The 17,410-nt window shown below is 37.0% G+C and overlaps 1 protein-coding gene across 1 annotated transcript; it reads right to left on the bottom strand.

Annotated features, from left to right (window-relative positions):
- Positions 1-3,209: 3,209 nt before the first annotated feature.
- LOC109794072 (protein PAT1 homolog) lies at positions 3,210-8,472 on the bottom strand. The gene is made up of 4 exons (XM_083062859.1): positions 8,379-8,472; positions 7,748-7,811; positions 3,899-6,335; positions 3,210-3,475 (listed from the first exon to the last, which is right to left on the bottom strand). The coding sequence occupies exon 3, from the start codon at positions 5,692-5,694 to the stop codon at positions 4,102-4,104; it is 1,593 nt and encodes a 530-aa protein (XP_082918985.1). The 5' UTR covers positions 5,695-6,335; positions 7,748-7,811; positions 8,379-8,472; the 3' UTR covers positions 3,210-3,475; positions 3,899-4,101.
- Positions 8,473-17,410: the final 8,938 nt, after the last annotated feature.

Raw genomic sequence — 17,410 nt, 5'->3', positions numbered from 1 at the left:
CCTATTTAAGTGTGATCATTTGCTTCAGCAAATTCTCTCCTTCAAAGTCACTTTTCACGCCTAGCTTTAGGTTCCTAGAAAGCTTCTAGGATTAGCACCTTTGTGAGCAATCCATTGTTCCTTTAGCTTTGGTGCTTCCTTTTTCATCTACTTCCGCAAATTCTTCACTCTAATTCTGGAATTTGAAATCCAAAATTGACTCAAGGAAAAGAGCACAAGGCTGGAGCAAAGTCGAGGGAAGAACATCCATTCACTTCACCTAGCTTTGCCATCAAATACACAAACCCTTTACTTGTAAAAATCTTCTTTACCCAGATTTGGTATGTAGAGGTGTAGGAAGGAGAAAAAACGTGTCAACCAGTTGATTGAGAGAGCTCATAGCAAGTGGTTGTGTGAAGGTTAAAATCTCAGTAGGTTGTTGAGTAAGGAAAATTAGCAAGTGGCTAAATGTAAAACATAAACAACAAGTGCTATGTTGTGGGAAGGAAATCTAGCAAGTGGTTGGTGGTGTAATCTCAACAAGTGTTGAGGAAGAACTTAGCAAGTGGCTAAGAGTACTACACAAACAATAGGTGGTTGATTTGTAGAGGGGAAATCTAATAGGTGACTAGTGGTATAATCAAAATAGTTGTTGCTGATTTAGTGAGAAATCCCGTAGTGTGTAAGGACTAGATGTAACCCAGGTTGAGGTGAACCAATATAAAATCTCAATGTGCAATCTCTCTAACTCTATTTGTTTACTTGTTGTAGTTACTTTAATGTTTTATATATATTTGTTGCATAATTTGTTGTTACTTTAAACTACTTAGAAGAAATATTCATGAGAGATGCTTAGAAAAAAGATTCATTAAAACTAAATATTTGAACACCCAAAAATAGCAACTTCTAAGCAACATATTTTTATAAAGAATAAATCTTTTCCAACGAAACATGTTTATTTAATGCTACTGCGTTCACTGTCATACTACTGTGTAATCAGTTTTGCAAATAACTAAGTTTGAAAACCATTTTCAAAAAAATACTTTAAGTTCAATACTCAAAAGCATCAACTTCTAAAGTTGTCTTTAGAAGATATAATCAACACCAACACTCAAAAACAATAACTTCTAAGTGATAGATTTTTTTAAAAGAACTAATTTTTAGAGAGCATATCAATTCATCTGGGACACAAACACATCTCAAAAGTAAGATTTAAAGTCTCCAACGTTAGTAATAGTTAGGGTATTACCACCATCAATTTGAACATTTTGATTGTCTTTGTAAGTATCAACATTGTGCAAATACTCATCGGAACCAATCATGTGATTAGAGGCCCCCAAAAATCAACAAACCATGGTTGGGAGACATCGAAGGACTTACCTTGGATGTCGAAAGCAAAAAGTACTCAGAGTACCATTTGTTACACTATATCATGATTCAATTTACCACTGCTAGAGTTTGTAGGATTGGAAGTTGGATCAGTTGAATTCGTAGTGGCATGAAAAGCTTGCACTGGATGCTTTTGTGGTTAAGTGGGACACTTAATAATAAGGTCACCATGTTTACAATATTTGAAAATTTTCATGTTGCAATTACAAGCAATATGACTAAATTTCGTGCAAATAAAACAGAGAACTTGTTTCATATTGTGACCTTTGCCTTTACTTTGAGCAGCATAGACAACCATAATGGGCTTCGAGACCAAGTCATGATAGCACATGGATCCTTAGGTAAGTAGACACTACTCTTCTTTAAGTAATTCACCAACACAAACATCTAAAGAAGGAACATGACTCCGATTTAGCAAGGCAGCATGTGAAATCTCAAACTCCAGGCGAAGTTTCATTTGAACTTGGTCTCATTGACTAATCTAGTAGACTGTTTGGATGGCATCAAGGGAAGCTTTAGGGACATCAGAATGTAAGATGGCAGAATACTTACTCCACAAGTTCAAGAAGGCAAAATAATAGTCTTGAACAGACAAATCACCTTATTTGTGATTGACAATTTCAAGCTCATGCTGAAAATGCTCATGTGTTATCTTGATTATAAATATGCCTCAGGAATCCACATCTCCTTGGAAGTTGAAAAGGAACGCAAATTGTTAGCCATTTAGGGCTCAATGATCCTAAAATCCAAGAAATAATTCAAGCATCTTTAGTTTCCTAAGCAGCCAAAGCATCTTTGGCCTCTAAAGTGGGAGTGGTCCCATCAACATGACCCCACATCCAAAGCCCTTTCAGAAACATCTAAAATTAAAATCCCCAAGGCAAATAGTTTTTTTTTTTCCGTAAATCGAACACAAATTCTCTATAGTCATGTGATTAAAAGGACCCAACCAAGAACAACGACCACACCTATAACCAAGAGTGACAAATGATTTTGTCACTAACCAAGCATACGTCAAAAAAAGGTAGAAGACTCGTACAAATTTTATCTTAAAATCGATTGATTTTAAGTGAAATTGCCTAACAAATACATATAAATCGCACCAAGAGAAATGAGGCAGACGATATAGAACTTCCCAATACCCTCTCCAACCCCCCTCCATATATGTTTGTCAAACCAAGGATATCTATCATAATAAGAAAACTATGAAGATTGACTCTAAGTTTTGATACCATGTTAAAAAAATTGACTTACATGGCTTGCTTGCATTCTCAGTTTTTCTTAAATAGAGAAGCATGTTTACAAATATTCTAATTCATAATTTTATCTCCTTAAATCAGGGAATAAATACAATAAATATAAGAAATTAAACCCTAATTTATACACAATAAAGTGGAAACAAATCCGAGTGAAATGAAAATCAATCATAGTATACATTTTGATTAACATCTTGAAACTATTAAATTGATCTATGAAGGTTGCAACAATGATCATCAGTACCAGTACCATTACCAGCACATTGTGGCTGCTATTCATGATACTTTCTCGCATCATATGCAAGTTACTTTTCACCATGTTCTTGGGGAAGGAAATATCGTTGCTGACGCTTTTGCTAAAATGGGTCTAACATGGGATCCGGGAATTGAATTTTACTCCCGAGTTTGCTGTTACCTTGCCAGAGGAGGATTTGTCTCCTAGATTAGTCTTGTCCTAGTTTTTGTCTGTTTTCTGGCTTTTAGCCCCTCCAGTACTTTAAAATACAAATCTTCAAGAGGTGTGGTTAAAAAAGTGAGCACACTCTTTAACAAGTGTAGTAAGCTACATAAACACAAGTGTACGCAGACCAGTGAAAATGTGTATTTACTATTTACGTTGTAAAAAGAGACATAATTCCACAGAATGTTTTTGGCACATGGTCATTTTTAAATTTACAATTATAGCAGCTCGTATTACCATAAAATTCATTCACATCAAGAGAATCGATTCCATTGAATCCAGAAATAAAATTGTCATTCATGAGTCTAGTGTTCATTTATCTCCGTGACTTTCACGAGCAAATCCAAGTATTCATATTGAGTTTGCTATCCTGAGCTGAGAAACAGCACATCTGAAAAGGTAGCAAAATCTTTATTGCAATTCACTGAATTGAAAGGTTTACTATTTTTAATCATGCTATAAAAACAGAATCAGCATAATTAAATCGCACATTTTCCTTAAATGTATCTTAGTAACATGAATGCGATAAAATTATGCATCAACTTCATTCTTCACCAGTTCCTATGTATTTCAGCACCGCCAACTTGTCAACATGTTTTCCAGTAAAGTTTATGGCACCCAGTGCCACTTCCAGTAGAATGGTGACCTATCACAAGTAGAATGGTGACCTATCACAAGGAAACATGGGAATCAAATACGTGCCTAAATCTGTACAGGCTAACCACTAAGTTTATACCAGTCACACAGTAACAAAATAAGCTCCCCTGTCATGAGAAAAAGAAAAAGACGAGGGAACAGATCAAGTTGAGTATACCATAAAACGTGGAGAGCCTGATAGCAAATATATCACGATGCTACACATAATGGCATTATGATAAATATACAGATGGGGCAGAAACCTCTGCAATCAACTTGCACTTCAGATTGCTCCAGATATACTCAAATATGCAAGGTTGTACAGTTGATGAGACCAACACAAAACCATTATAACTAGGAGAACTTCTCTCCAATCATCTATCAACTTAGCACAGTCTCTGAGTTCACATGACCACCACTGCTCCCTGTATAGCTGTTAAATACAATTACAGGCACAGAGCGCTGAGCAAAATCTAGTAATAATTTCCTCTGCTGATCATTGGTGTGAGGAAGACTTGCTCGTAAGAGTTCAACAGGCATTTCCTTGCTAATTGCTTTAGCAGCATCTGATCCAATTACAGCCACATTTGGTTTACCTTGTATGAGCAGTGATGGCATGATACTTTGGTATTTATTCATGCAATACATTGTGAGAAGGCCAAAAAATTCATCAAATGAGGCCTGCCAAAACGACCTATTACCTATATAGCTGCAAGCACCATGGGGATCAGCAAGAAGTTCAGCGGCCCTCTCAAGAACAGATACTAAAATACGGGAGGCACAATCTCCAACAGTGCTTCCAAGAGGACGTAGAGGAGGCTGCTCTGAGGAACAAACCACTGCTGCAAGACAAGCACCTAGGGCACCAAAATCCATTCCTTGGACACACTGACAAACAACCTTAGAAAGGTCGCTTGTAGTCTCTGCAGCAGCCAGATCAGAGGGGAGAACACCAAATAAGAATCTCAAATGACGAAAAATGGCCATGCAGACTATACGCATAAGCTCACTACCAGGAACAAGTAACTGAAGATACTTAGCTAGGAGTTTACGCCCTTTGGGTATAGATACTAATCGTAAGAAAACAACATCATCCTTAGCACCGAGCCCAACATTGTGTCCATTCTTTCCCAGTGGGTCAACAAGTTGGAGTGATGTTGCTAGTCCTTCCAAAAGAACCTTCCGTCTTCGTCTTAATTGAGCTCCACCATCTTGAAGCTGATTACATTGCTGAAAACGATCAATATCCTCTACATCAAGAAGAAGACATAGACCATCCTCAATTGTGACTCTGGCTGCAAACAGAGGCTCCTGTTCAAGGGGTTTCTCTGAAATATTTCGCTCAGTGCTACCACTAATAGAAGAATTTGACAGATCAACTTCAAGAAGAGCGTGAGGCCGGCGAATAGCCAAGAATGAAACCCTCCCTAAAGCATCGACCTGAAGAAAACCATGGGACTCAGTATTGGCACGAGCACTTGGAGGAAGTTCCTTTATTTGTATTGGGCAAAATGAATGTTTCAACTTAGCCCCAGATTTCTTAGCAAGACAAGCTTGGTGATAATAGTCATCATCGTAGGGATCATTACAATGAGTCACAGCCAGCTGCATTCTAAGAATACTCTCTATTTCATCACTGGTCATATACTTGGACCTAAACTTTAATGAGCCACTTCCATTCTTCAGGCTACTGGCATCAGATCCATGTTGTGAGAAACGATGACTCTGTTTACCCTTATGCGTTGATTTTGGTCTGTGTTCTCCAACATCAGCAAGACCAAGCATATGTTCATATTTGCTAACTATGGATGATCCAGAAGAAACCTGAGGACTAAGTAAATGGGATTGGAACATGTAGCCTCTGGATTGCTGAATGGGATGATGCAGTCTATGCTGTTGCTGCAACATATTACTGAGGAGGTTTGGATAATCCCCAGAATACAACCCTGATTGATTGACCCAGGGATTTTGCATTTGAAAATTAAGAGGGGAGCCAGTTGTAAATTGGCACACATTTCCACTAAAATGTGGCTCATGTTTCGATCCACTAAACTTTAGTGCAGAATTGAACAAATGAGAATGATTTTGTGACGGCAAAGCAATATGAGCTCCACTAGCATGAAAAGGAATGTTCGAGTGACCTGTACCGTGATTTGGAGAAGATTGTTGGGACCTACCACCAGGCGGAGGATAAGTAAATGAAGATTTTGGTAAAAAAATTGGTTCACTAGAAAACCGAGTAAGTTCTTGTCGCTTGTCAGGATAAGATGATGTTCTATACAAGGGTTTTGATTCTTGTAAGAGGGCAATGGAGGAATGTGGCTGTGATGACCATCTCTTTCCATCCTCAGTAGTTTCACTGTCATAAAAATGCTGATCAAACCAGTTAGGAACAGGTTCACTAGAGCAATGTTGGAGTTGGTATTGTAGTTGTCGTTGCTGCTCAGGATATGAGGATGTTCTGTACAAGGGCCTTGAGTCATGTAGCTGAGTTAGAGAAGAATGGGGATGTGATGACCATCTTTTGCCATCCTGAGAGCACTGCCCTTCACTGTCATAAGCATGCTGATCAAACCAGTGATCATCCCTTTGTGACCATTCAGAAGCAGAGGAATCTGTATAAAATATAGAATTAGAAATAATTCACTCAATGAAAACAATGCATGGAGAGAAATAGTGCAGCCATAGAGCCAAAATACATATTATACTTTGCACACTAGATATGCATCAACTCATAGAAGTCCAAACATCATAATGCTATCTATCAAATTAATTTCCATGAACCTGACTGGCATTGCCTACACCATCATTCTTAAAAAGCAAATGAATTTTAAACACACTAGAGACCTTCTAAATAATCAGAAAACCAAGGCAAAACCTTACAAATATATATTGGAACACTTTGTGACCTTCCCCTATCATTAGTGTGGTTACTACATAAGCCAAGAAAACACTAGTTGAATCTCAACCCACTCAGCAATTACTGACCGAACATTTCACAGGCCCCTTTGGTGGGTGGAACTTTCTCCACTTAAAAGACATCAAATTAGTAATAAGCTTGTAGCAGAAGCCAACACATTTACATAGTAATAAATCATTGCATGTATACAACTTAATATTTATAAATGTATATGCATGTTTACAAGGTGGAGTTGTATAGAGCTAAGAAAAGTATACGGCACAAGCACCCAGAGAAAAAAATACTCTTTGATATGTAACAGCAGAAAGAAAAGAAAAAACTACTACAAAATATTTATAAATTATTTAGAACATCATGCTCTCAAACATCAGGTAATTGGTATCATCACTATAACCCAAATTGCTTTCGATTTACCACTCATTCAAACACTTCTAACATGTTTCAACTTTGTAACCAGGGTTGTGTGTCTCCCATAAAGAGAAGACAGAAAACTTCCAAGTTACAAACATAAAAAATAAGACTATTTTACATATACTTTTGCTATATACATTTCCAGTTGATGAACCCCGTCTTAAAATTATTTCAGTACTTCTGAGTAGGTTCTTTATGTGTTGCTGTCAATTTCCTTCTTCCTCCTTTGTTGTGTCAAGCAGTATTGACATCAAGAACTAAGACAAACTTTCAAGGAAATTATTAGGAAGGATCTCACTAACAAGTGTTCTAAGGCATTGATTAAGGCACTAGTTAAGGAGCATTTAATAAACCAACAAATGCTTCCAAATACTAAAAAATGTATTAAATGGAGTTTGTGTTTTGGTATAATAAATACTTTCTTTTCCGATAAAAACTTTCTACTTTTACTTTGCTAAGAACACAAATTATTATCTGCCAATTGGAAAATAATGGTTCAGAGTAACACATTTGTTTACTTTGATGCCACATGATTAGTACTTTCTATCACAATTTTAAGCCCCAAATAGATAATAATGGCAATTTTTCATATATTGAAATTCAATCCTAAGAACTTCAAGTGTTAAAGAACATACAATTTAACAAAATTATAAATGAGGATAAGTAACACCAGTTAGCTGAATTGCAATTGCTTACTTTCTCTTGATCCCCGTTCACCAATAACTCCAGGGCTTCTTGGTCCACTAACAACCTTGTTCAACTGAAATAAATCAAAAAAGCTTAATATCCATTTGCATAGAGCAGAATATGTGACCATTAAAGGAGAACGGAAATTTTTTTCAATACAAAAAAACGGAATCATAAAATCAATCACTGATTGAAATCATGCAGACTGCATAAAAAAGATTAAAAAACTAAATAATGAATTTTAGACAAAATTTGTTAGTTGTCAATACATTCATGTAAATCAGAAATGTCAAATAAAGTATGTTAATCAGATTAACCTTTCCTTTCAACTCATTCATCTACTTTTCCTTCTTTTATTTAGTTTTATTTCATAAATGACATGACAGTATGATTGTCAAAATGACTGGACTCACAAACCAAAGGAGATAAAATACTAGAAAGGTCAAAAATGAGGGGAGGGGAGAAACAGAAACATGCACAGTTGCACACTACAAAAACAATGGAAATACAATATTATATTCAAAAGATGTTATTTTATTTGTGGCAACAAGAGGCCCCCGTGGTGAAGGATCAAAAATACCTTTCAGCCATAACAATCTCAAGAACCCAAGTTCCCAAGAGTAGCGTCCCTATATCTTACCCCAGATCCAGCAGAGACATCAATGAGGAAAGTAGATCGCGTGGATTTTAGCTCTGTGAAATAGGGTAGAGGGAGACCAAGACATTGGAGGAAAGGAAATTATTAAAAGGAATCTGAGAGTGAATAATATATTTGAGAATTTAGTTTATAACCCAGCCTAATGATTGGTACTGTATTTGTTGGTAACCAGTATTATTACTGGTCCACCACACACACCCAATAGAGAAACACAGATAAGCAAAGCAACCACTACATACCCGATAAAGAATAACAAGTGTGAGATATGCCACAAAATTTTCACCTTCACATGCAATTAAGAAAACATACCAATGGAAGGAAACTTCCACAGCATATCAATTCTAGAGAACTTGAAATAGCATGATTTATATAAAGACACTGATCTACATATTACTTCTACCAAATTCTTTTTTGATCTGCCAAGAAATTATAAATAGGATTTATTGTGATGCCAAAATTTAGTTTTTTTTTTATCAATTTTCAGAATATACTCTCTTTGTTTTCTATTATAAACAAAAGAAACTGATTTTACGCATATTAAGGAAATCAGCATTAAATTTTACTAATCTCACGATATTCTTCCTAGACTATCCATACTATAAATGGCAAAAGAAGTAGTGCAATTGAAAGGTCGTGCATTAAAGAGAGATATTTTTGGAAGTGTTATTAAATGAGACAAAAATAGTCGAAATTTGTTTATATTTAAAAACAAAAAATGTGTTTTTTTGCTCATAATATAGAATAGAGGAATATATAGTATATATATATATAAATTGTTTAAAATTTTCCAGAATAGCAACCTGATATCTACTATCCTACTGTAGCACATTTGGGGTCTTCCACTGCATGCCACACTAGTAAGGATTGATAATACTGGTTTATGGTTTCTTTACTTTTCAGTATTAATAATACATTCATCCATCTATAGTGTTGCTCCAATGATTGGACAGCTTAGCCATCAAACTCTATCTATCTAAAAATCTTCACCATCCAGAGAAAGCATGATATGTCAGTTTCACAGTCTTACCTTTAAAAATGTGGTTGTGAGATCATCAATATCTGAAGGAGATCTTAGATCTTCCGCCTGCAATGTGAAAATAACAGTTAGTTCGATGAACTTCTAGCACCATATCTGCAATATTAATTTGTTATGATGTCCCATATTGATTAGGAATATGGCCAAAATACCTGTATAAAACTTGGGAAGACTCCCCCCTTGAGCTAGCTTTTGGGGTTTGAGTTAAGCATAATATAATATAAATTGTGGTAAAGATGTGCTACAACAACTACAGTCAATTTTTAATATAAAGTAAGCTATCCATTTTGTTCCTTTTGAATGGATGCAATCATGCAAAGAAAGCAGAATCAGTCAATCACCAGAGCAGACAACACGTGCTTCTCAATCAATTCTAAGAATTCACTGATACGAGAAATTGGGATTAACTAGATCAAATTCAAATATAATGTTTTAGCAATGAACAAGTGGTACCACAACTAAAAATTCTGACACAATTCAACATTTGGAAAAAATGGTCATGAATGGAGGATTTCAGTTACTAAACAAAGTATAGTTGCAAACATCAAGTGCTGAAGTGAAGTATCAAGTCGTGGCATCCACCACTATCTCATTCGTGTATTTGACTAAAACAACTACTCAAGAAGATTCTGTTTGGGGAGATCACGCAAACGAGACTTGTTTGTAGTAACCACGCTGCATTGGATTACACTTCTAATCTTGCTTTCAATGAGAGCCAGAGTACCAAACTACCAATTACATTAAGATGCTGTCATTTATTAGAGAAAACATTCAATATGCAGACATCATTATTAGTTTTGTCGAGTCAAATGATTGTGTTTGTTTTGTTGCTTTTTGTGGTTTGCACACATTCCAAGTCAATGGGAGGATCAGGGATTCAGGATGAACCTAGGTTTAACTGAAATCCAAACGCACAATAACTAATAGATATTTTCACTGAATTATAAGTCTTGGATAAGTTATCTTAGTAATAAGCTAGACAAACATGACATATATGTCCCTAACTTGAGGGGGAATATTTGTAACATCTATCATCAAGCCCACAAATACCAAGGTTATCAATAACAGATAACGGTCTATGACGGTAAGCCAAAAATCTGCCATAAACATATGGCGGATGGGTAAGCCAAAAATCCGCCATAAACATATGACAGATGGCGTGGCGGCTTATGGTGGACGCCATGGCGGACAAAAATAATGCTTGATATAAAAAACGACATAACAGAACATGATAATAAAAATCTAAAATACACATAACTAAATTCCAAAATTTTGAAAAACCGAGAACAAAAACATTGAATAGATGAAGAACAAGAACAGTCACACAAAAATGAGAGAGAGGAGAGAGAGAGAAAGAGATGATGAACATCTGAAGAAATGAAAAATAGATGAAAAAACAAAGAAAAAGAAAGAAATGGAAGGAAGAAGAAAAAACAAACAAAAAACAAAAAGAACTCTTATGCGTCATCGGATTTGTTGGCCGGAAAAAGAGCTCAGGCCGCTATGGTTTAGGTCCCCAGCAAGGCTAGTGGCCTAAGAAGGCTCACCATAGTTGTTTGTTCTTAATTTAGGAGCTTCACAAGAGAAAAGAAGAGGAAAAAAAAAAAAAAAACAGAGGATGAGGAGGACTTCCGCCATGAGCGCGGATATGGTGGGCGCCATGGCGAATATGGCGGGTTCCATGGCAGATATGGCGGACGTCGCTATATAACGAGAAATAACAAATAGCGAATGGCGGAGGGGTTAAAAAACGCCACGTTATACCTTTATGGCGGTGCCATAGTAGTTATTTGATAAAATTGAAAAATACAGTAAGTGTATCGGGTAAATATAGTATACTAGTAAATAGGAAAACTGTATATTTGTTTTTGCTGGAAATCAAAATATAATAATCTGTATTTATTGTCATAATAGCAGTTTATAGGCACATAGTATCAGATTTAGAGGAAACAAAATATCCTCTATTTATGTATAATAATTAATGTAATTAGTCTTTACAAACTTGCATTCACTGTGTATTCAGATACATAGTTTTTCTCAAATGTCTTTGTTCTTCACTCTTTAACATTGTATCCAGAGCTTGACAGAGATGTTCTCAATAATTGTTTTATCTCTGATAGGTCCACCTCTGATGACAAATATTTTTAGAGAACTGTTTCAGCCTCAGTTAACATCTATGATCATCGCCACCTTTTTGATAACTTTTCTGGCGTCTTTCTAGTCACTATCATCATCGTTGCCAACAACCTTTCTGGCCACCACCACCATAGAACGACTTACCATTCACTATTCTACTTAGCCCAACAGATGGCAAGTCAATAGTTGTCCCAACGCGCACACATGTGCGTCGTTTTTCATGCGCCAAACAGCCTTTCCTAGCGGACCTTCTAAGTGCATGACGATGCTTTCCAATTTGTTGTCGGTGATCCTTCTAGTGCTGGCTTTTCCCCTCTCCTATGACCCTAACCCCTAACCTACTTCACAATTCGACCTCGTTCGACAAGTCCTACAGAGCAATTTGTTCAAGTACTTGTTCCCTTTGTAGTTCGTATTCTATTTATTGAATATGTCTTCTTCTAGCTCTTCAAACCCCTCTAAGGCCGATGCTACTATTTTTACAAACTTGCCATCATTGAATAGGAAGATGGACAGTTTATACTACCCAACATGGGCTTTTGATATTAACCTTGGGATTAGTGGCCAAGGGTATCATGACAACCTCACCAGTATCATTGATTCAGTGGAAGTGGCTGATCGTGCCAAGTGGGAGAAAATTTATGCTCAACTATGTAGTGTGATCATACACCCTCTTCCCCTCTATAAAACCAATTATCCAACTTCATATCACTTGTGAGTAGGTTTGGATTGTGGTGTCTCCTTTATACTAATGACACTCAGCATTTATATGGAGCGTGTCACGATTTAATGACTTTTATCGGCTTCAGGGAATTGATGGACCTATGATTGCCTATCTTGAAAGAGTTCAAGCGACCCTTCATGATTATAATGAACTTTCCCCCATGTTGCCTCTATCCCAACTGAAGCCAAGAAAGAACTTGAGAATCATAGGTTTTTTCTTCATGACCCTTGCCCTTAATGGTTTGCCTATGAAATATTTTGCAAACCAAGACCAAATTCTTGGGTCAACCACGATCCCCAATATGACATCAACATCTTCTGCCCTTCTTTGGATAACTCCAAAAGTAACTACTTAAGTTTCTACTCCTCCATTGGGCGATACTTCAGCACTTGCCTCCCTGAGTAGTAATGTTGGTCACTCTCAAGATGGAGTGTCTCTGTTAGGAACCAAGAATTAAAATGGAAAAGAAAAGAAAGATTGTATTTCTTGATCACAAAAGAATAAGGAAATAGGAGAGGTAACTCTCTTCCAAGGGTTTCTCCTTCACAAAGGATTTCTCCTTTCACAAAGAGTTAATGTTCAATTTACAAATGAACAAAAACTCATCCCCTCTACTTAGTACCCTCCTATTTATGGATGTGATCAAGGTTGTCAATCTCGAGAGTTTACGTAATCTCGTGGAGGCTCCGTAAACTCGTATCGTAAACTCGTATCGTAAACTCGTCTCGTAAACTCGTAAGAGATTACTTAATAATAAATAAATAATTAATTAATTAAAAATAACATAATAATTGAATATTTTAACTCTATATTAAATAGTAAAATAGCAAATTACATTAATAATAAATGTTCTTAACACAAATTCTTAACAAAAGTTCCCACAAATGAAAAAACACAAGTTCTTAAAAATAGACAAATAAAAAATATTAAAATTAAAAAACCCTAACCAGGTTCGCACAAAAGTGAGTCGCGCACGGAGAAGAAGAACAGCGGAGGCGGAGACGCGGAGGAGAAAGAGACGCGCGGAGGAGAGGCGTGCAGAGGAAGCAAGGCGCACATAGGAGGCGAGGCACGCACGTAGGAGACGAGGAAACGCGGAGGAGGAGCCGCGGAGGAGAGGAGGCGCACGGAGGAGGAGCCGCAGAGGAAGAGACGACTAGGAGAGGAAACGAAGAGGAGAGGAGACGAGGCTAAATAAGTGCCCTAACACACAAAACACAAAACACAAAACATGCGTTTTGTGTAAGTGAAAAAAAAAAAAAAGGTGATCTCTTAATATCGGAAGTGATCTCGCGAGATTACCGAGATTACTCCGAGATTACCGAGATTACTCCAAGAATACCGAGATTACTCCGAGATTACTCAAAAACGAGTTTACCTTCGAGTTGTACAGGTAAGCTGTCCTAAACTCGTAAACTCTTGAGTTTACGAGTTATCACTAGAGATTGACAACCATGGATGTGATGGCTATATCCTTCCAATAGCAGCTACTCTAATTCCCATAATTTTATATCCTAACAGTCTCATTCGAAGAATCATCCCAAGTGTGAACATTGTCATCACTTCGAGCACACCATTGATCACTATTGGGAACTGCATGCCATGCCTCCTTGAACCACTAATGTAGCTCATACACATTGACTCCACTTTGCCCACTAATCAGTCTCTAGATACTCTAGCTACTTATCGAGACTTTCACCAATGGTCTAAGAACCGCCAAAGCCCTAACGCAATTGGTTTGGTTGCACACATAATAAATCTATTGCATGCATCTCACAATCTCCTTGGCTAGGTCCTTGGGTGCTTGACTCTGGTGCGTCTAACCACATCTTTAATAATCGTTCTCTTTTTTCTTCCCTTTCTACATCCAGCTATTTACCCACTTTTACTTCTGCTAATGACTCTCACACCCAATCCTAAGGTATTGGCACCACACATTCTCTCCCATCACTCACCATTGACTCTTTTCTTTATGTACTAGAGTGTCCTTTTAACCTGATTTTTGTTTATCGTCTCACCCAATCCCATGATTGTGTCATTACATTTTCTAAAGATTTTGTTACCTTGTAAGAACGCACTTCAAGACGAATGATTGGCATCAGATGTTAGTCTCACGGCCTATATTATCTCTCCACACCACAAGTTTGCTCAACCACTATGTCTTTGTTGACAATACATGCCAGTTGAGACATCCTAGTCTACCAAAGCTTCAAAAGTTGATCCCCAACCTCTCCAACTTGTCTACTCTACATTATGAGTCATGTCAATTACGGAAACACACTCATAATTTGTTTCCTAATCGAGTTAATAAAAGAGCAACATCCCTATTTGTCTTGGTTCACTTTGATGTTTGAGGTCCTTCTTGTAATGTTACCTAGTATGATTTTAAATATTTTGTCACATTTATTCATGATTTCTCACGATGTAATTAGCAATGTTTAATGAAAAGCAAGTATGTATTGTTTTCCCTGTTTGAGAAATTTTATCATGCAATCAAAAACCTATTGGCATCCCTATACATTCTCTTCGCAATGATAATGGATAAGAATATTTATCTCATCCGTTTCAACAATTATTGGTGTCAAAGGGAATTCTTCATCAAACATCTCTCCCCCACACCCCTCAACAAAACGAGGTGGTTGAATGCAAAAACGGGCATCTTGTTAAGACCACTCAAACTCTTCTCCTCCATGGCAATATTCCTCTTCGTTTTTTAGGTGATGTCATTCTCAATGCCTACTACCTCATCAATCGCATGCCATCCACTATCCTAAATGATTAGGTTCCTCATTTTGTTCTATTTTCTCACTCACTACTTTATATAATTTCACCTCGTGTCTTCAACTTCACCTACTTTGTTCACAATCTAACTCAAGGTCATGACAACCTCTCAACATGGTCCACCATATGTCTCTTCCTAGGTTATCGTCGTTCATAGAGAGGTTATTGTTGTTTCTCTCCTACCCTTCAATGATATTTCATTTTAACTAATGTCACTTTTTTTGAGTTTGACCCTTATTTTGAGTTAGCTCCCTCCTCTCTACGTACCCGTGCTCTTGTCCCTCTTCCGCCCATGACTTGAGATGACTCTATGGTGACCTAAGATGCCCCCACAACATAGCCCCAGGTTGTGCGACCTCTTCAAATATATCAACATCATCGACGGACCGCTAACATGCCTACACCATCCTCCATGATAGCTTGAGAAGATATAGTAAAGACGATGACAAACTCCTCCCCAACACCATCTTCTTTACTGAATTCGAACCTTCCCCTTGACATTGTTTGGCCAATTGCTTTGCAGAAAGGTATTTTCTCCACTCACAACCCATCTTCACACTATTTTAACCTTAGTTATCACCGTCTTCCTTCTTTGGATTATACTCGCCTCTCTTCTCTATCTTTTGTGTCGATACCAAATACTATAGGTGAAGCATTATCTCACCTAGATTGAAGACAAGCAATTATTGATGAGATGTCTACAACCCAAAGTAGAAGTACCTAGGATTTGGCTCCTCTTCCTCCTAGCAAAACTTTTGTTGGGTGTCATTGGTTGTATACCCTTAAAGTTGGCCCTGATGAGACTATAGATCACTTCAAGGCCCACCTGGTGGCAAAATGATATATCTTAGTGTATGGTCAAGACTTCATTGATACTTTCTCCCTATTAGCCAAAATGACTTTTCTTAGATTACTATTCCCCATGGTTGCCATTCAACATTGGCCTTTCTTACAACTTGATATTAAAAATGCTTTCCTACTAGGCAATCTTAATGAAGCCTACATGGAGAAACCACCAGGTTTTGTTGCTTAAGGGGACTCCTCTACTTTGGTTTGTCGACTTCACAGATCCCAATGGACTTAAACAATCCCTTCGAGCTTGGTTTGGCTAACTTCGTACTGTTGTGCAACAATTTGGTATGGTTCACAATAAAATTGACCACTCTATCTTCTATCGCAATTCACCTCAAGGATGCATATATCTCATCGTCTATGTGGATGATATTGTCATTACAAGCAGTGACCATCATGGTATTTTCAACTTGAAACAGTATCTCTCACACTTGTTCAAAACTATATACCTTGGCATGCTTTGGTATTTCTTAGATATTGAAGTTGCTCAATCCAAAGATGGTTTGGTAATTTCTTAGAGGAAATATGCTCTTCACATCCTGTAAGACATTGGCCTATTGAATGCCAAGACTGTGGACACTCTTATGAATCCTAATGTCAAATTGTTACCCAATTAGGAGGAGCCATTATCAGATACTGGGATATATAGAAGGTTAATTGGAAAGTTGAATTATCTCATTGTCACTCAACCAAATATAGCATTTGTAGTATGGGGAGTCAATTCTTGAATTCTTCTAGCCAAGACCATTGGAATGCAGTAACTCGGATACTGAAATACATTAAGAGTGTCCCAAGCAAAGACCTCATTTATGAAGACAGGGGACATGCTCAAATAGTTGGCTATTCATATGTTGACTGGGCGAGTTCACCAAGTGATAAGCAATCCACTCCTAGGTATTGTGTGTTGATTGGAGGAAACTTGATATCTTGGAAAAGTAAGAAGTAAAATGTTGTAGCAAGATCAGGTGTCGAAGTAATATACAAGGCAATGGCTTTAGTTACTTTTAAACTCATATGGCTGAAACAACTTAGAGAGCTCAAGTTTGAAGAGACAACACAAATGAAGCTCATTTATTATAATCAAGCAGATTTAGATACTGCCTCTAATCTAGTCTTTCATGAAAGGACCAAACATATTGAGCATGACTGCCATTTTCATTATAGAGAAGATCGAGTCAGCGGACATTATCACATCAACTCTACTGATCAATTGGCAGATGTTTTCACCAAATCCTAGAAAGGACCTAGAATTGGCTATGTATGTAACATGTTTGGTGCGAATGATTTATATGCTCCAACTTCAATGGGAGTGTGAAAATCATAATATAATAATCTATATTTATTTTCATAATAGCAATTTATAGGCACAATATCAGATTTAAAGGAAACAAATATCATTTATTTATCTATAATTAATGTAATAGGCTGATATAAATTTGCATCCAGTCAAATACACGGTTTTTCCCAAATGTCTTTGTCCTCCCC

Source organism: Cajanus cajan, chromosome 8 (genome assembly GCF_000230855.2).
Source record: "Cajanus cajan strain Asha chromosome 8, NIPB_CcT2T_4, whole genome shotgun sequence".
Classification (NCBI taxonomy): domain Eukaryota; kingdom Viridiplantae; phylum Streptophyta; class Magnoliopsida; order Fabales; family Fabaceae; genus Cajanus; species Cajanus cajan.
The sequence above is the reverse complement of the archived record's forward strand: the minus strand, read 5'-3'. Positions and strand labels throughout refer to the sequence as shown.

What these genes read in the sequence shown, in the direction of transcription:
- LOC109794072 (XM_083062859.1), bottom strand. Translation starts at nt 5,694, where the DNA reads ATGCAAAATCCCTGGGTCAATCAATCAGGGTTGTATTCTGGGGATTAT.